Consider the following 21,159-nt stretch of genomic DNA (forward strand, 5'->3'; position numbering starts at 1 on the left):
AAATTTTAGTGTGATTTAATAGTGGCTTCCAATCTGTCAAGAGATAATTAAGGAAAAAAAATTTCCCTGTGAAACTAATGAAAGAATCTCTGCTTCTCCTGTAAAAAAAGACAAAATGTGGTAAAATAAAATGGCTGTAACCTTTTGCTTAACGAAGACTGTGGATATAATTGTGGATGAGGACACAAGCAACATACAGAAAAGAACAATAGAGTTAGGTCTTGTTGGACCTAACCAAACCTAACCTAACCAAAGCCATTAATTTGGGGAAAATGAAAATAGACACGAATCAGTTCTACAAACTCCCCAAGCTAAACTATTGAGAAATCATCAGACAGAAAGGCAAATCCTGTACTGAATTGTATATATAGTTATGGACATTTAGACCTTCCATGGCACTGGGTGGACAATATATCCTTCCTGCTGCAGAGGCCAGCTTAGAGTGCAAGTTATTTACACTTCCTGAACACAATGAAAATCAGGTCCACTGTTTTTCATAGGAACTACCCAAGAAACTAGGAGGTCCCTTGCAAAACATGTGACAGGCAAAGCAAAGATTAAGTCCTGTTGCTGGTTAATAAGCAGCACTTTGGGAGAAAAAATATTTTATTATTATTAATCTGACTACCTGCTATATGGTTTTGGCAATTATTTTTTGGCTCAGTCACTTCTGCTTAAGCTTGTGTGGTTTTGTCTGGCTCACTGCTGAAAACGTTGTTACAGAACAGTCTGAAAACAAATTGTCTTGTATTACAGCTCCTATTCCCATAGGTGAGATTTCTTTGGCAGAACTTTGAAAAAATATTTGAAAAATTAAATGCAACATTAAGAACTACATTGCTTTCACCAGCACTATCCTTTCTCACATGTCTTTTGTGAAGCCAAAAATGTAAGGGTTCTTTTTTTTTTTCCTTTTTTTTTTTTTTTTTTTCCTTTTTTTTTTTTTTTTTAATTAGTAACACTTTAAAAGACCTGCTTATTAATTGACAGAAAGATCACTTTAGAATAGCTTATGGTTAGCATAGTACTATAAAACCTAAATCTTATCCAAATGACTTCTTACACGAGAGCTGGCTGAAGAATAGCTAAGCCAGTGCAATAAATAAATACAGATTTTAAAAAGGAAAACATAAAGGCCTCTAAACACAGAACTTCTGAAGCTCAGCTTACTCTACAAGTGTGTTTTCACCCAGTAAGAAATAAAGATGTACTTCTCCTGACACTTGCTGTTACTGAGTTCTCAGTTACAGGACAGCCACTTCTAGTGAAATCCTATTAATTTGTGTGTGTGATGTAGATGAGTCTTCATTAGACATCATGTTCTGTACAAACCTCCTCCCTTGTTTTTTTCTGACTGGAAATTCTTGGTACAGAAAATGATGGAGCTGTTTATTGGAAAGGGTTTCTCTGATTCTGATCACAGCATTGCAGGAAGTTTTAGCTCCCTTGGGCTACTCAAATTCTTCTCAGCTGATCTCTTAAATACTATTTCTCAGCTAAGCATTGCTAAAGCATGTTTCTGAGTAATCATCTTTCTTTTCTCCAACCATGATATAAAAGCTGTCTGCATTACTAGATTATCTGATCCACTGTATGCAATAATAAATGCCTTATAAAGTTTGCACTTAAGATTAAATCTCTATTTAATTATTCTGTGTCCCAATTAGTACAAAGAATGAAAGGAAGAAGAGGAACACAGGATCAAAATATCTAGTAATTAGTCACTCACAGGCATTAACATGGGTAAGCAGGAGAGATTAATTAATTTAATGGGCTTCTGCATTTCAGCAAATCGTATCACCCTCTGCTACTTTTAAATCTCTTCTGATTACAAGCTTCCAGTCATATCCCAGTGCTCACCTGCAGGACATGGGCAACTAAGATGCAGAAGATGAGAGAAAAAGCCTCCACACATAGGAACTTGATCCAAGTAATGACAAATGATACATTTATGCAAATACTCTCAAGCACTTCGTTTTGTTGCCTACATTATGCAATCCATGAGCCATAGCAAGTGTGCCCCTTGCCAAAATATGTAGATCTGATTCTTCACATAACTTAAAAGGCAATGACCAAGACTGCTCTCCACTTTCCACTTCTTTCACATTTGGAAGGAATGAGCTCTGCAGTGACATCTCAAAAGGACATCTGTCAGTTATTACTTAACACTCTGGTATTTCTCAGCTAAGAACCACCTAGGACAGCTACAGCAGGGAGGGAAAAAGTTGCCTCATGACTGAAACACACAAATAGAAATGAGTCCTGACTAGTGCCTTACAGTCATTTGTTTCACTGCACCATAAGGAAAACATTTTACAAATGTTCCTGGTTGAAATGACAGCATTGCACACTGATTTCTTACTGACGTAAATGACAACACAAGCTGCAAAGTGGCAGAGAACCAGGTTTGGTCAGCTATTTGTGAACTATTGAAAAGAGCTTGGAAATAAGACTCTGAACATGGTGACTGATAAAACTGAAAACAAAACACGACCTAACAAAATTTGTCAAGTAAACATTAACAGAGAATTGATTAAATTACAGCCAAATTAATCATTGTTCCCCTCATCAAAACTTACGGGTTGAAATCACCCTTCACAGAGAGAGTATTTAACATCAGCAAGGATATTACATTAGAAAAGTTTACTATGAAAAGTACATTTGCACAGTGGTTTTCAAGCTTAGACCAAGCAGTTGATTTAAACCACTGCATATCTGTAGCTGGGCTAATACAGAAACACCATTCTTACAGTCCACAGAAACAAAGTTAGTTACAGGAATGGTCTTTCACAAGTACATATTCAGCACTCAGTTTATAGTGTATATTTGCTCTTTTATTGAAAATTAACACTTTTCCAGTCTGGCAATTAAATGAATATTCAGCAAACCCCCTTTCTGGATTAATGTTTTATGGCTGAGTGTTAGAAGTTGGCATGATGGCTAGATTTTATCCATTTTGAAATTATGTCAGTGGACTTGGCTCTCAACAGCCTAATCATTGCTTACCCAAATAATCTCCAGCTGCAGAGTCACAGCATAAAGGGTTCAAATGAAAAAAAAAAAAATCTCACCGTGTTCTGGTAACATGTATTTACATTTATACAGCATATTTAGACTTCTTAGCCTTGAGTCACATATGTGGTGACCATACTGCCATTCCTTAACACCACATGGTATAAAAATCCAGCAATCTGGAACCACTTGGTTGAGACCCAGAACTGCCTTTATGGCCAGTCACAGGTATTTTTTGTAATGATGGGCTAAAATTGGCAGAAGGGGAACTCCTCAACCTGTTCCAAACCAGCTACATTTAATGACATGTTCAAAGGACTTTGACTTTAAAGTTTGTATATTCTGTAATTTTCGTATACAGTAAAAAACAAACGTCACAACATTTTCCTCTAGCTAGGAGCAAGTCCTTACACATTACAGAAAACACCCATGACAATTTACATGGGTATTGTATGAATCTTCAACTAAATTGTTGTGATATAGAAATGTCAATGTAACATAAACACAGAAATTCACTTAATTCTTAAAATATTCTGACTTTAAAAGATCTCATTTCCACAGATGTGTTTATATGAAGGCAAAGAGAATAGTTCCAGTCTACTACTAATGTCTACTGCTTATTGCAAGAAGGGAGTTATAGTTTGTTTAGCTGTATCTCACCATAGACCATGATGAATTGTTGTGCATGCCATATGTCTCTCACTGTTACATGATGAATTTTATTTGGCCTGGAGGAAAATGCCATGTTCATGACACTGCAAGGCCTTTCCAAAAGCATATAGATTACTGGGAACAGAGAAAATTTCTCATTGGCACAATATTGTGTCAAAATCTTGGTTCTCTTTCTGAGTAGTAACCAAACCACATTGTACTCCACCACATATTTTTAGCTTAGGCACTTCTATTCCTCTTTTAGAACTGAATTTTTTTTCAGGAGGGTATGGAAGCCTAGGGAGGTGACACTGGAAAGGGAACTTTCTCAAGGATTGCATCAAAATTCAGGAATAGTCTGCTGCAGATTTTAAAGCATTTCAGGGCACTTTCACTTCAAGCTTCAGGTACTTCCATAGACCTGCTCAGCAATCAGCAAACCAAAGATTTCTCACATCTCTATTTGCAAATACTTATTGATAGATGTCAAATCTGTCAGTATTTTACAACCCAGGAAAAGTAATTTAAGTAGTAATCCTTAAATAATTAAAGAAGCTCCATTATGCACTATGCTTCAAAAACCATCATCAGACAACAGTAACTAGGTATTAGGTCACTGTGCAGTGCTGTGAAGATATTTTTTACACCTTTCATTGCAAAAACACAGGTCATCTTATCTTAGATAACCTTAGCAATGGCTACATCACTCATACAGAGGCAAAAAAGTAACTCAAACTGTGGGACCTGATTTGATTTCATATCAGCAAGGCTCACTTGAAAGGTGTTCCTGCAAAATCAGAATTAAAACTACTGATGATTATTCATTTCATCTGTTTCAGAGATGGGAGTGAAATCCGGACACACTGTTCTCTCTTTCTCGCTGTTTTTAAATCCGCACAAATGGTAATATTGTAAAATGGAACATGTAGGTGCTTGCCACCAAAAATATACCCAGTGAAAGCATGAGCTAAACAGTTCTCACTTATATTTATGGAAGTATATTTTAGTTGCATTTTAACTGAAAATTAATTTGTCTAGCGAAACAGCTGCACAAATAACTTATAAAGTGTTATTGCAGAGATTATTAAAAGCTGCTTTGTGACTTCATGTTATTGGTGAAAAAATGCAAAGGTCTAATTCACAAACTTCACAGAATAATTAAGTTTAGATAGCAGAAATAGAGATGTATCTCATTGAAACATTTGTTTCTCTGAAGACCTAAGACCATGGATTTGCATGGGTTCCATTTTCTTAAGTAGTTTACCTTGCAAAACTGCCAAAGTAAGCAAACTTACTGTTGTTTCCAAGGCAAGATTAAAGAAAAATGTTTTGGGGTTTGTTTGTTTTTTTCTTTATAGAGTGATACTGTGGATACCTAAGGAATATGCACTTGAAATGCAATTCAATATAAATGATCAGCAAACTTATGAGCTTTGGTAGCGAGTAGATAAATTTTGGCATCTCATCTCATATACCTGTCCATTAAGAATTCCTGGCACACCAATGGATTTTTAAAAGTACCAAATATGCTTTTTAAATGTAAGACACAGTATGCAAACTCATCACCTTTATTTCCTCATTTTCAGTTGTCAGAAGTGAACTTGCCTTTTTTCACTTCACCTTTCACAGATCCTCAGTCTGGCTGCCAGTCTCATGTAATGAGAAAAAAAATCTAAGTTACTTGACTGAAATCTGCTTTCTTACACTTCCATATTATTTCAAATTCCCTGCAAAGTATCCCAGTGGTGAAAAGATTCTCTAAGAACAAAAGACTTTCACCTTATATCTGGCAGAATAAAATTGTAGGCCTTTATTGAAATCAGAGGCCAGAATTCTTCTCAGTCATATAGATGAGGAGCTTAAGTAGAGACTATGCTCTAGCCCTTTCTTTTAGAAGTATCTTCCAGTGATCTAAGTGTCAAGCAGCTGAGCCAAAACCTCTGCCCTGTTATACTGTAATATTGTCCAAACCAGGACACTGAAGGAGATGGCTTATAAACTCACCTACTTCTACAGCTATACTGAAACCCCACATCACTAGATATGGAGTAGTCAATAGCATATGAGTTTACTGACCCTGGAAAAAGGCAGCTCCAAATGAATTCTGCTACTCCTGCTCTCTTTAATTAGAATTTAAATTTTTAGTTGTCTTGGAACAACTCAGAATAAAGTAATTGCATTTTCTCCCTGGTTAATCATTTCCCAACCTCTTGTCCCTCCAATGAAACACACAGAAAGCCAGAGTGCAGTGATAGGTGTCAGGTGGAAATAATGACAAAATCCTCTTTGACGGGCTTCTTCATAATACCCAAGTGAAACTCACTGTGAATCAGTTTTACTGCTCCACCTAGTCTACCATCTCATGTCATAAACCTTCTAGCTACCTTTGGGTGCTTAACTATATGCCGTGCAACCAGAGAGGTGTGAATCTTACAAAGGACATAGCCATGAGGAATGAAGTGTGAAGGTTAGGGCACGCTCTGAGGGACAGGCAAAACAAGCAAAGTGCACCAACAATAGGTAGTGCCTAGTAGACATTTAGCATTAAACCACCTAAGGGATTTGGGACTTGCATTAACTTGCATGAATGAACACACTGCACTTGGTAGCAGTGGATTCATTCTTTCCTGCTTCAATGGAGATGTGTGTTGCACTTTGTGAGTACATCCGGGTGTTAAAAATGCAACATGATGACCATGCTCAGCACTTTAAGGAATATAGATCTTCCTTTGTCTGACTATGGTTCATAAAATTATATGCAGTGCTATCCCTCCCTTCAAAACAAATTACTGTCACTATATTGCACTTGTCTTGAAAATAGTACCAGCCCTTCAGTTCAGTTCAGAATGATGCAAAAATGGAATTTTCAAGCAACAGTAGCTGCACTTTCAGAGAAACTGATGAGAACATGATATTCTCTGCACATGCACACAGAGAGAAGAGCTCTTTGCTACATCTTATAGCCCCTATATCTGTGGGCTGATAAAACACCAGCAGTTTGTGTTATTTCTTCTGCTCACACTATCTGGTAGCAGCTGTACAGAACATGACATGTTTTAAAGTCCTTACTCAGTTTTTGTGCTGTTGATGAAATTCCAGCCTTAGGAATGCAGATAAGTGGACTTAGTTTCACACTTACAGCGAATGAGAATTTTGTTGTGGATTTCATTGCTCAGGATTTAAACCTGCAAGGACTTTTCTCAAACAAATCCAAGGTATAATTTGCTACAGAAACCTGGATTTGGCTCAGTAGCTGTCTGACAGTACTGACAGGTGCTGACAGATCTCTTTGAGAGTCTGACTCACTTTATTCAGACCTATATTCTCAAACTTCTCATCTAACACCTGGACTTGCTCCACTGAGCCTACAGCTGTTACATATGAAAAATGTTGGGTTTTAAATGGTCAGATATTTTAATAACACCTTTTTTTTAACACTTTTCTCACCAGTTTCAATGTATTTGCCAGCTTCCTAATGGATATAATGTTCATAACAAAGTAGACAAGGCCCTCATGCTAAAAGATGAGAGACCTTGAGCTGTGGTGGCATAAGCAGCTCTGCTGTAATAACATCAGACAGCATGGGCCTGGAAAACACATTATTATCAAATTATTATCAATATTACCAGGCTTGGGAGAGATTTGGAACAGCATGAGCTATTCCTGTAGAAGGTGAGTTGACAGTGCAAAGGAGAGTTAGTACCAAACAGATTTACTTATTCAGTTAATTCATTATTGTCTCTCTTTTCAAGACTTAAAAGATCAGCCCACAGACAGAAAAGTACAGTTTTGTTGCCTGTAATTTCTATTACTGAAAACTATTTGCAATTTTTATACTAGTGCAGCCATACGCTACATACCAGTTATAATCAGTGTCTGTGAGCAACACAGATTTTTATGGAAACACTCAATAGCTGCACGTCCCACCCTTCCCCACCCTCTGCATACTCCACAGACAGACACACACCCCACTTGCACTTGCACCAAGACTTGAAGCCAAACCCTCAGTTTAACCACTGGGACCTGGAATAATTTTATCAGCTGCAGATCTAGCCCTGAGTGTCTAGTAAGAAGCTGAGGGGGCCATTCTGCTCTTTGACTCCCAAGCACTGGACCAGAGCCCACACAAGCTGTATGTTCAGGCTGCAAAGCTAAGTAAGAGAGCAAAAGTCCTAACTGCCAATAGCACATGTCCCTGCCAAAGGGGATGATGAAATCTGGAGCTGGTGCAAGAGAAAGGGTGGGTCCATGCATCAGGGAGAAGGTGAGGGGGAAAGAAGTGGAAATGTGTGTTTGGGGAGAAGGGAGAAAGGAGGGAGATGCCTTCCTTCAAAAAGCAGCATGCTATTATGTTGGCTTGGCTGCCGTGAAACCATTGTCTGAGAGAGCCTGTCAGTGCTGATGGTCCTTCAACACCATTCCCACACTACCCCTGAGGGCATGGAAATTTCCTTTTAATGGGCTTTGAAAAACTGTTCTAGTTTCTCAACTCCACCAAGACAGGTCCAGATGAACTAAGAGGCAGAGCAGGTAAAGTAAAAGGGTGAAACCAAGTCTGGGAACCAAACAGTGGGGAGCAAAGGCAGCATTTGGCAGGGCTGAACTGGCTGTGGTGGGAAGAGTGCCTGTACAGGAAAGGAGGTTGAGGGCAGGGACATCTGTGGGCAGATTTACCTGCCAATGGAACAGATATTTCCTCTGTTGGCAGCAAACCTGCTTTAGGAGGTTCCCACTTGCTCTCCCCACACATAACTGCTTGTTCCTGTCCCCACTGGGGGGTTCCCTCTCTGACATGGGCCAGATAATGTTTTTTTCCCATGCTCTGAATGAGGAATGAGAACTCCTACAGTGACAGTGGGGGCATTAATAACTTAGTTGTTTCTACCATCATGACTTCTGCTTAAGATCACAAAGCAAAATTAATAGCTCTGCACTTAATTGCTACTGAAGTGCAGGACAGAGATGCAATTGCTGTACAAAAGCACTGTTTAAGTCACTTAATCATTATATGGTGTAGCTGAACATAATGGAAATTCTCTGAGAAAATGTGGTTGAAATGTGTGTGGTTGAAATTCTTATATTCAGAAAACTTTAAAGATTTTCCTCCTTATATTCTTTTTCCAGTTTTCCAGATGTATTTTATTTGATTGCAAAGCCAGCGAGTGTCACAGGATAACTCAAATGGCACATTTAAAGGTAACTTTTCAAACTGGTTTTGTACTTGCAGCAGCAAAGGATAATTTCCAGTAATGAAAATAAAACCAATACACATCACATTGTAATAGCTTGGAGTAGCATAATGTTCTCCCATGGCAAAGTGAAATATAATTATTCGTTATACTTTCTGACTTTGACATGAGTTAAGTACTTACGAAGCCATTAAAACTTGAGGTCACTGAATATATACTTTAATTCCCTTCTAAGCCAGTTGTTTGTGTTGGAGTTGTGCCTGGCCACCTCTGTCAGATCCAGAGTCACACATGCAGATATGCAAGTGGACCCAATATCTGCTTTGTTGGCTTGGGCAATGCTGTGATAGCACCGTGCTAACTAAAAATTACAGGGCAAGGTAAATCAGAGATGAACAAGGTAACCACATACGCAATCATATTACCTCCTGTCAATTATTAGTATATAGGAATAAGGTATTATTTAACATTGGAAGGCAAAAGAATTGATATTTTTTTATTTGAAATATCTTTCAAAAAATCTAAAGTGCATGGATGATGCAGAGGGAGTTGTAAAGCTGTCCTCAAACTGCCAGATAAGTTAAACCTAAAAATTAGGGCTTGGCTGTCAAGCTCACAGCATATTTCTCTGGGACAGCCAGGATTTGTATCACAAAGGAGAATGCCAGCTTTCTTGAATTAGCCTCATATAACTGCCCTTGTGTAACTACAGTTAGCCAGTCCCTCTGGCTTCTCGTATAGTGCTCTGCCATGATAAAAGAAATTTTGTCTCTGTCTTTCTACTATCTCTTTGTGTATTTATCTCCAAAAGTTTTGACTACAGCATAGACCACCCCTCAGCCATTCTTTGAGGAACTCGTCTATAAATAGAACAGCAGAAATGGGGAGGAAGGAAAAGGAAATAGGATGTGACTCGAGGACCTGTGCTGCAAACGTAGATGTCCACTGCTAGACACAGGCTGACGTCAAGAGGATCATGCCCTCAAATTAGTACATGGAAGGAGAACGAGGTTAGGATCATCTGAACTACTCTGAATTCAGTTTCCTTCTCAGATGTCTTCAGTAGAAGTGCAATTAGACAAATATTTTTTAAAGTACTCTCTTCAAAGCTGATGCCACCAATCATGTATCTTCCCCACATTCTTCTTCTAGGGAAGCAGTTTTGGGTGTTGTCTCATCCTCCTTTTTACAAGGGACCTATCATTCATCCCAAAGTCTTACTCCTTTGTTTTTTTCTCTCATCTTCTGAGATTTAATCAAGTGGACAATCAGCAGAATAGTTTGGTATTTTGGGAGCACAATTCAGTTTTTATCCAATTGAGGCCCTTTTGTGATCAGGAAAAAAAAGAAAACTGTTGTGAGCTACAGGCTGTTTACACTGTTAAAGAGGTTGATACGGGTCAGTTCTCTAAGGTTATTCTTAGTTCAACTCCTATGTAAACTGTTGATGTCACTGACTGGAGGCTGCTCTCCAGGACATTATATATATGATAATTATATGACAGAAAATGCAACATATAGTTGGATCTGACCTCCAAGTTCACTAGTTTATAAAAGGAAAAAACTGTCTGTAAGAAACTTGCTGTTTTTCCTGTTACTAAAATGTAATAAAACCCTTCCAAGTTTATACTTAGTCTACAGCATTTCCAAGAGTCTTTCCTCACATGAACAGCAATGCCCATTCATCTTCAGCCTAGGGTACATTTTAAATGCTCCAAAAAGCATTTTGGAGACAAACCAGGCAACATCTATTTTATAAATAGGAAAGCATCTGAAACAAGGATCTTAGCTCTCATTTAAACATTGTATGTTACTCTACAAAGGAATCTGAGGCATTTTTTTCAGAGAAATCACAAATCATAAATTAAAAAAGAAACAAGGGATTCAAGAAAAGCAGCACTTGCTCACTCAGCACAATTTCCTTGATCTTCACAGGCATTCAGTATGACAGCTGCTGATACTACCCCAAAAGCATGTTTTTACTGATTTTTGTTCCTCTTCCTGTGGAGCAAGCACAGCTGCAGAAATGCAAGCTCATTTCTACGTTTTTTTGTACATTACCAGTTTACCACATTGCAGCCATTCATAGCTCTGCAACAGCCACATCGTGGTACTAGGAGTACCACAATGTCACCAACAGTTTAAATAAGACTCTTGGAGCTATACAATTCTAGCTGTATTTCACATGGATAATTAAATGATGCATGACATGGAAATAAGCCAGCTTTATTGAAGCAGAGCAAGCTGCTCTGATGCAACAGCTAAGCATCTCCTCAGTTATAAAATGTAACTTGCTTAAAGAAAAAGATATTTAGAAAACAGGATGATTCACACTGTAAAGCAGCATGTTCAAAGGATCATTTTTAGAACATTAAGGAAATATATTAATTCAGTGATATTTTCAAATGAATTCCTGGCACCAAAATATTATCCACCATGTTACAAGAAGGAAACACTCTTAAAGGGAAGAAAATTTTATGTGCAAGACACTGCATGAAACTAAAGAATTATTAGACATGGTAATTTCCATGTGGAGCTGATGATTTAGCATTGTCATCCTTCAATAGAGGAGACAGAATTGCATGTCTTTAGTGTACTTATTTAAGATGAAAATAGCAAGGAGTGGAAAGTAGAACCTGCTTCAATTTACTGAAGTGGCAAAACTCAGTGGGAGTGAGAACTCATCTTAATTCGTTCAACATGAAGAAAAAAAATCAGCTGAGAATAATGTTCTTGTGTATTAGATTTAAATTACTGCCCTACTTTTTTTAATGGTGTTAAGTAAATTCTGTTTTAAAAGCCAAAGGTTGCCTTCAGTCTTCCCTTTTCCCATGTGCTGTGCCACTAAACAGGATCCCGTTCCTCTGACCACGAAAATCAGCACTGGATACAGCAAGCATGGCTTAATTTTGTGGCATGGCCATATTCCCCCATGAGCTTGATTCAGGTTCATGGATATCAATGTGTGTGTCACTGGTGACAATGTCCAAATTTGGGCTGGGGCACACCCTCCCAGCAGGATTCACACTTCTGTGTATAAATGTATTCTTTGAATGCATAGACTATTACTAAGATTGCATGAAAAGAAAGAAAATAGAGCAAATAAATAGGCTTAAATTTGCAGTTTAGGAGTCTGCATTTCTACTGGAAGATTTTCAGAGGGCTAAAAATCAAAAAGAGGTTGAAAATATTTTAAATATTTATCTTATTTTCCTAGAAGGTAATCAACCTTCTAGTCTAGTTATTTTATGTCCCTCCCAATAAAGTAAAACCTAGGAACACACACAAAAAGCCTGTATAAAAGTACCTGCTAATGAATTGGCAGAGACTACAACTCAAAAGACAGACACAAATAAAACCATCTACACAGTATGAAATAACACATACAGTTCTGTGTCTGAATTATGACACAGGCCCTTCCCTTTTTCAGTAACAAAACTGATGCTGTCCTGTAAATGACAATATTGAATGAGATTAGTACATGAAAACCTTCTGCTTTTGCTGAAGGGAACAAGGATGTTGTTAAATGAGATAGCAGACAAGAAGGATTTGCTGCTTAGGGAAGCTGAAGGTCACTTCTGTCCTTGCAGAGTTCTGCAATTTGGATTGTGGTCTTAGGGTATCTCCAGTCACAGGGGAATGAATGATAAATACACATTGTTTCTCTGAGACTGAACATAGTGTTATACAATGACTTGTAAGATATGGTGCATTATTCAAAACTCAGGGCCTTGTTTTCTAAAGATGGCAATCTTCTATTAGAATACACTTTGTTTGCCTTCTTATAGTAGTAAAGCTATAATTTATTAATAAAATCATCTCAGTATCTTGTAAAAGTATCTATGAGGTAGATTACTTAGAGTCCATAGAGTGAAAACAGTCTAGAAGCATCATGACAGCAGTTATAATTTCTGGGATACTAAAAACATGTACTAATATGTAGAACCTAAATCAGAGTGAAGAAGATAAAATATATTTTGAAGAATAATTCAATTAATGAATCAGGGAAAGTATGGGAATATAGGATGAGGTATCCAATTAAAGGTCATAGAATATTATATTAACACAGGTGGATACATGACTTTGCCTCTGTATTAAAAGATATTTTAATTGATTTGTGTGGTTTTGTGGGTTTATGTGTTTATGATTTTCTAGAAGGCATTTTTAGAACTGGCACAACTAATGACAGAAATCCATCATATGACATCATGTTGATACCCACACCATTCACTGTAGTATCTGTATCTTAACATCTCCAACAGAGATTTCCACCTCTTAAGCGAAGTCAGAAGATGAAAACCATTCAGACAAGCTGAAAAATTTTAATTGGTGTCTGAACGCAGGGACTTGTGATAAACTATGATCTGAAGCACTCTTGTGGCTATAGATACTCCTTTTAGCTAACCCAACCTGCTCCTGCTCCCCTTTCCCCTTCTTTCTCTCTTCTTGTCCCCTGCACTTTCTAACCCTCAGCATTTGTCACTTGGGGTGATTTTTCTTCTCCTTACTGTCAGCACATGGGGAGAAGCAGTTTCCTACCCCCCAGCTGAGGTGTGCTGGGCTGCAGCTCTGAGGTGAAGCAGCTGCAGGGGAAAGTCATGCTCACTTCCAGCTTGACCAAATTTTCAGCCACTCTAGGTAAATGGAGTTATGCCATCTCCTATACACATTGCATCTGGAAAGGGATTACACCTTCCCTCAAAAGACAACATCTTAAGCAGCCAAAAAAGCACACACGTGTGACCAGGTTTTCCAAGGTGCCTGATGTAGCCAGTTCTGGTCGGTAAAAGGGCCCCATATTATGCTCCTCTTGTTGTTTCAAGATTTAATTCCAAAGAATGGAGATGCCAGGACTTGTCAGTGGCATGACTGTAACAACTTTATGAGAACTGGCAAGACAGTTCATTTCTCCTACATCTTGTTCTCAGAAACCATGGAGTTATTTTGGCTGGAATACTTGGAGGGGGATGGGGACAAGAAAGGTAAACTTAATTCTGACAACTGTATTAAATAGTCAGAACATGTGCCATGCTGTTATCAGCAACAAAAATATGATTTAATTATGACAAGTACTACCTGCACCATTGCAATGCAAAGGTGTAAAAACAAAGCTGTAACTTTTTTCTTGTTCCCTGTGGAAAATAAAAACACTTCCTTTTCCCCCACTCCAAAAAATAAATTAAATTTAAAAATTAAAAAAAATATATTAAAAAAAAAATGCTAAAAAGGCAAGAAGAGGCACAATAAAGTCTGATAATTCTCTTTCCTCTGGTTTTTATTTCCATCACAACTCTCCAACTCAAGATTTATGTGCCATTTTGTATCTTCTGTGGCTTTTTTTCCCCCTACAGGGATATAGGTGGATAAGTTTGGATAGGAAACTATACACCTCAAGCCAAACTGAAAGTGTTATAAAGTTGCTAATAAAAGTTTGGGTCAGGGCCTAAATATCAATCATCCACTCATTGTCTTTTTAAACGAGCTCAGGCATTTTCCCAACCACTCCCAGAAGGTCTCTACCACTATTTTAAACTAGGATTTCAGTGAACATTTTTTTTTTCTTTTTTGCCTGTGCTGACCTCAATAATTTTTCTTGCTTACCCTCCTTACGTGCCAAATGCATTCATCAGGATTTTGCCAAAGGCTATCTGCTTTTGAAGCTGAGAGGAATTCACTAATCGTGAGTGTCAAATCCACAATAAATGCCATCAACATATGGTATATACTGCTATTGGGAATTATCTCAAGGCCCTAGCTGTGAAAAGCATGGCTATATGTTAGGGTTTTTTTTAATGCTATCGTTCATAACTCATGTCAGGTCTTTCGGTTTCTGTATTCACTGGCTTCAGTGAGTGCAACTGTTTCCTGAATTTATAAAACTGTTGTCAGGATCCCTTGATCTTTAGTCCTCTGTCTCTCTCACACAAACACATTCAAATATATATACGCAGCGGAACAATGTACAAATCTAGCAAAAGGGAAGCCTGTAAATAAATAGTATGTCATCATGCTTACTCAATAAATTCCTGTGTGTGCTAAACTCCTGATAAACACATCATAACCACTGATGAAGGCTTTACAGCCTCCTGTCCCATCACACTCTCCTGAGTGTAAATCTGTGATGCATAGGAAGACTTATGTTGGAAAAATTGAGAGCCGAATCAGCTCCCATAAGGGCAGGGTGCTGACATTACTGAAAAATTACTAACTGGAGAGCATTTGCTTTAGCTAAAGGAGACAATATCAAAGTGATGTGTCTCTGAGCCTTGTAAAGACTGTGGAAATGTACTGGACATTCAAAGCAGCAAGAAATCTACCTAATATAAAAACTTGCCCATAAGTGTATCTGTGTTTAAATCTCCCAGCCTGTAACATTCTCAATAAGAAGTACATATAAGGTTAAGAAAGTCATCGGAAAAACATGCTTTTGTGATCCAAAGGGATAATAAGAAAGAAAACATAGTTTCACATACCAACTTAGTGATAGATAAAAAAAAAAAAAAAAACTACAAAAATAAAACATCAGTGCCATTTGAAACACTTCGGGCAACTCTTGACTTTCCTTGATGTTCTTGGAAGGTGTGAGTGTCCCCCATGTCCCATGTCATCCCCACCAGCCACATGGGAATATCTCCAACAGGCCTCATGGTGTTCCAAGTACTACAAGAAGCCTGTTTTAGGCAATGACTCCCCTCTAATTGTTTATTGTATATTAATAACCTCTTGGAGGAAACTGAAATAATAGTTTTAAAATGCAGTTATATTTCAGCAACTCATACCCCCCCCTAAACTGAAAAAAGAGACTTTAATACTGTCCCTAGGCATAATTCATCCATCTTTAAGGCTTCTATCATGTTTCTGGGAATGCAGGGACAACTGCATTTCATTTTCCAGATTACTAATACAAATGAACTGCTGGCAACATCACATCAAAACAAAAGTGGCAGAATCAGAAAAACTACTGAAAAGTTTACCTTTATAGGAAAGCTTAAGTCTTGGGATATTTTGTTTTGACGTTCCAGTGACTGGAAGGAACAGCATCACAAAAGATAACAGGCTGCAGGCATGTGGGACTTGGGAAGCTCTCATTCTGCTCTCTTCTTCTGTCTCTTGCACTATGCTGAAGTTTCTCCCCAGTTTTCAAACAGTCCAAATTTTATCTGGAAGAAAAAAGGAAACATCTGTAAATTTTTTGCATTATTGTATAAATAATAATTCTGAAAGCAGGCCAGACTGATCTTTAAAGAGTAGCTTATTTAACGCATTTGTTACAAAAAGTATTTTTTCCTCTAGTATAAATTAAAATTTAAAACTGTTTCTTTAATACTAATCTTACACATTTTGAGATTGGAAAAATATGTAAACTTTTCAAATGCCAATCCCTAGCATAGCTAAAGTTTAAGCACAAATCAAATTAATACAGTATCCATAAAAAGAACATTTGCCATTCAAAGTGATCATGCAACTTGTTAGCTCATACCACTCCATTGGATATCTTCATGTTTTATAATTCTCTCTTTATCTCAGTACTACAGCTATTGTGTGTTTATACTATGGCCAGAATAAACTGTAAGATCTTAGATACCACGGTTGTACAAGAGTGAATACATCCCCATCATAAACTTTCATAAACAAACTAAGAAAACTGGATAGAGCAAGCAGTTGTGTATAGTTTTAACACAAAAAAAAAGTTGATGCAGCTGATGCTTTTAAATATGCCTTCAGTATGATATTTCCAGCTGAATAACTGCCTCAATTCACCCACCAAAATGTCCTATAAACTTTAATGAGTGGTTCATGCTGAGGTCAATAGGCTGATACTGGACTTTATTAGCCCAGCGTGCCACTAAGACAGCTTTGCAACACTTTTCTCTTAGAAATATTCATCTATATTCCATAAATCTTAAAGTGTTTTACAAATGAAAGTAATTATCACTGTCCTTATTTTCCCTATGCAAAAAACTACAGCAGACCTTACTTCCTCAGGGTCTCACTGCTACCCCAGCAGTTGAACAGAAAGCAACAACAGTTCTGGTGTCCTGTTTGTAACCACTTACAAGAGATCCTTTTTGCCCAATAATTCCACTTTTGCATATGAAATGGCTCGAAATTGCATCCTGAGTTCTGAAGGCAGAATTTGATGGTTAATAAACCACAGAGGTCAGAGCATGAAAATATCTGTGAGAGCAGATGCTTCTCCCTGCAAGTGCATGATAGCAGAGGTCAAGGGAGACAGTGAAATGACAAATGTCCGTGTTGGAGCAATGCTGTAAATCAAAAAGTAAGGAAATGTTATGGTAAGTAGTGAGATTAATGACTCATGACTTGCCATGAAAATTCTTTTCTGAAAGGTACTGACACCGCCTGATTAAAAGAGTAAACCTCATGCCCACATCAGCCAACACTTGCACAGACATAAGGGGAAAGGCTCCTTGTGAGCCCAGGGGAGATGCAGCACAGCCTGGGGCCCTGGAACTACTCTGTGGGTCTGGCACTTCAGCTGTCTACAGCATTGGGCCAGAGCACCTCTGCAGGCTGCAGAGGCATCCAGAATCAATTTAGCACCTCATGATGCAGGCAGTACTTCCTTCCTGGCATGAAGGGACTGGAAAGAGTAGCCCTTTAATTCTCCTTGCTAGAGGAAACCTCTCTCAGATGAAGCTGGGGCTTTCTGAGCCTCCAAAATTTCTGTGAATAGCAACAGACAAGGGAGTGTGCAGGAAGGGTGTGATGGGGAAGAAGGCAGAGCAAAGCAATTTTTAAAATGCCCAAAACCTCGTCCATATTGCAGAACACTGGACTTCTATCTTCTCAATCCCTTCCTCAACACTCACATTCAGTGAGTGAATGCACTACTTTTGGCCAAGTGCCACTACATATTCACGAGATGACATGGAACGAAAACAAAACAAACATGCAATGCCTCTGGTTCATCTATTCCTTCCCTTTATTGGGGTATAGGATCCCGAGAGAAGGCCTGTCCTTCTTCCATGCCAGTACAGCTGTTTGTTGTTAGACTGTGAAGGACTATCGTAAGTTTACATTCACCTTAATATATTTCGGGAAGAAGAAGGGGAAAAGAAGGGCAGGGAGGAGAAGGAAGATTCTGTTAAGATAAGGGACACCAGCCTTGTTCATCTTCAGTGGGCTGAAAGAGATGAACTATGTTTCAAAAAGAAGCAATTAAGAGAGCAGCAGTCTCACTGCAAATACACAGAAGTCATGGTTTGAGGGTCTGGGTCTGAGCCAACAGGAATCTCAGCAGAGGATTTGGGGCTCATTATCACCAAGAAAGACTGAGTGAAGAATCAAAACTAAATTTGTCACTTATTGAGAAAAAAAACTAAAACAGTTGCCTGAACGCACTGTCGCTTGATTGCAGACTGAGGACCAGCACCAAACTTGACCTTTTGGCAGTACTTCACAATCTCATTTTTTCATGTAGGGTTCTTTTGCTAATGGTAAGCTTCCTTTTGAATCTTTTTCTTTCTCTTCCCCCTTTTATTTGAATAATGTCTGTGAAAAACCATTTGCTTAACGTGATGTAAGGCAGTAAGTTTATACTGGAGGCAGCTGATTTGTGAGCTTAAGCCAACCCTGCCTTGTCCTCGATCCATTGAAATCTGGCCAGATTGCCATATATATTTTTAGTCTTCTAATGGTCTTCTAATACAATTCCAGCGTCTACACAGAGTCCTTCCAGCAGTCTAACAACTAGCTCAGGTTAATGAACTTCAGACCAACTAACTGGCTGTTAATCTTCAGGAAATATTCTTCCTCTCTGTTACATCTGCAATGTCGATCAGTGTCCTGTGTTTAGAAGAGCCTTAGTCACACTGCTCAGAAGTAATCAGAACCATCAACAGAAACAAAATATAAAACCTAAAAGTAAATCTAATTCCCTTGTTATTTCCTCCTCTCAAAAGTAAGAAAAGAAAATTTAAGAAGAAAAATTACTGTTTAATATAGTTCTTCAGTACTTCTGCTAAGCGCTAACATGCTCTAAAACTTCCTCATCATTCACAGACCCAAAATAAATAAGGAAAAATAATTTGAAAGGAAAAATGCTGAGGCTAAATCTGCTTTTCCACCTTGGCTTCAGCTAGGAAATGTCTGCCCTGTGTTAATTATCACCAGTGAGACCAACTGGGGAAGCTGAAAATAGGGGTATTTCCACTGGAATAAGGAAGCTATTATTTGCCCTTATGTAGAGGTGGGAGACAGGATGCTGAAGGGTGGCCAAGGAGCCTGGCTCCATCATGCTAGGACCTCCCTGATAAATTTGATAATGGCTTGTAGGTTAAAACTGCCAAAAGACAAAATGTTGACCTGCTGGTGTCCTGCCATCTTGCCAGAGCTGGATGTAACTGGCACATGGGTGATGTTACGTCCCTGAAATGGGAGGTCACCTCCCTGCAATTGGTTAGATTTAGTAGAGCCTATAAAATAGGTTGCTCCAAAGCTACTGTCTGAAATAGGAAAACCTGGAGCCAATTTACTAAACATAATTTATTCCAGGCCCTTTGTTGCAATAAACAGAGCTCTTCAGCCTTCTCAAACACACAGACAGTAGGGAGCTCTGTGCTTACGGGAGGTTTTTCAGATTGTGCAGTTCAAATCTATCTAAATGCAAAATCTCACATTCACAAACACTGTGTAAGTTTCCAACTTCTCCTGGCGTCATGAAGTCCAGAGCTGGAAAGACAGTGACCCATCTGCAAACACACACTTTTTAAACTAGTAGTTCATGTCATTCACAGTTTAATTCCTTAATAAAAACTTACATGCAATGGGAGGATAACTTAAAACTTGTCTCTAGCATCAGCTTTCTAAAGGTATTTCAAAATTTGCAATTTTTTACCCTGATAAAGAGGGCAATGAAAACAGACAGCAGCAAATACAGAAAGAGTGATTAACCAAGTGGTATAGCATGGTCATACTGAATATAATAGCAATGTTAAAAATTGCAGGTAACTACTGAAAATACTAAGCAAGATTTGAGTTGAATCATGTTGATGAAAAAAAGCTAGAATAAAAAAAAAAAAAAAAAAAAAAGGTGCTATAGTCACTATGGACTTAGAAGTAGATTGACTCAGATATATAGTCCATTTAGTCTCAATATTTAAACTACTCTGAGTTTTCCTTTCTTCTCTTCAGCTGCCCCTGTCTGAGATATTGGGGCTTTATTTTATTTTTCCACAAAGTTAGAAAAGAGTAAAAGATGTCCCTTGCAGTTATCAACGAAATAGCAGGAATAGCCTGTTAGACAAACATATCCCTTTAAGAGACCTAAAACTAGTAAGCAAGAAGAAACAAAAAGTACCTCACCTAAAATTAAAATATATTGAAAGGTACATTCTCTCTTTATTTATGTTGTACAAGTACTTCATATATATGCATACCAATCAAAAGCATGTTACTTTACAAACAAATACACAGATGTAATGTACCTGGTATCTCACCATTAAATTATGAGACACATTCCAAAAGAAAAAGTTGTTACGGTTGTCTACTGTGTGGTTCAAAACTGTACTACAATCATGAACTGGATACTGAATACTCTGTGTTAATAAGAGGGAAAACTACAAGCATACATGAGTCAGGTTAGTGATTCATAAAGCAAAATAGACTAAAAATAAAATTACATCTCCAGACTTACTTAACATTATTAACTTCTTAAATAACGAAGATGAAATTCATCCAGACATCCAAAGCACAATGAAACTATGTTCTTATACCCCTCAAATAGATTGTCTGTTGATATATTCTTTGTCAGAGGAGGTTTTTCTCTTCATTGTGAAATGTCAGTTTAAAGCTAATTCTATCCAAGAACTGGTAAACAGTATTATCCATCACTAATCTCCCACTTATTAAGTAGCTTTCGTGCTGTTAATAGTGCAGCACAAATGTTTTAGAATTCTGAAAAACACTTCTTTCTACAAAAAAAAGACCAAAACAGATAAGTATTTCATCACATCTCAACAGTAGCAAAAATTACCGAATAAAAAGACAATAGTTCAGTCCAGAAATTTATGGGAGCCTAGAGTAGGTGATTTTTTTTGTTTAGTTTTTTAGAGGGGGGTTGTTGGTTTGTTTGGGTGGGGTTTGTTAGGTTTTGTTTTATTTTGCTTAAATTGTTACTTTTAGTATATCTCGTTTGGCTAAGATTTTTTCATAAAGCAGACCTTGCTATTGTTAAATACTCAGATGAATAATACTCATCTGATGCATAACCCAGCTTATAAGGAGTTTTTACAAAGCTTTACAGGCTTTACCTTTGCTGAACTCCTCATAGGATTGATACCCT

General features: G+C 37.8%; 1 protein-coding gene across 2 annotated transcripts in view; it reads right to left on the bottom strand.

Moving 5' to 3' along the window:
• Positions 1 to 21,159, bottom strand: part of SEMA3D (semaphorin 3D) — a 138,422-nt gene that overhangs the window by 78,189 nt on the left and 39,074 nt on the right. For both annotated transcript variants that reach the window (XM_071734054.1, XM_071734055.1), the window contains one exon: positions 15,827 to 16,012. In XM_071734054.1, the coding sequence (XP_071590155.1) occupies positions 15,827 to 15,941 (115 nt within the window). In that variant the 5' untranslated portion in view covers positions 15,942 to 16,012. Of the gene's footprint in view, positions 1 to 15,826; positions 16,013 to 21,159 lie in introns of those variants that run through there.

This window comes from Heliangelus exortis, chromosome 1 (assembly GCF_036169615.1).
Source record: "Heliangelus exortis chromosome 1, bHelExo1.hap1, whole genome shotgun sequence".
Lineage (NCBI taxonomy): Eukaryota > Metazoa > Chordata > Aves > Apodiformes > Trochilidae > Heliangelus > Heliangelus exortis.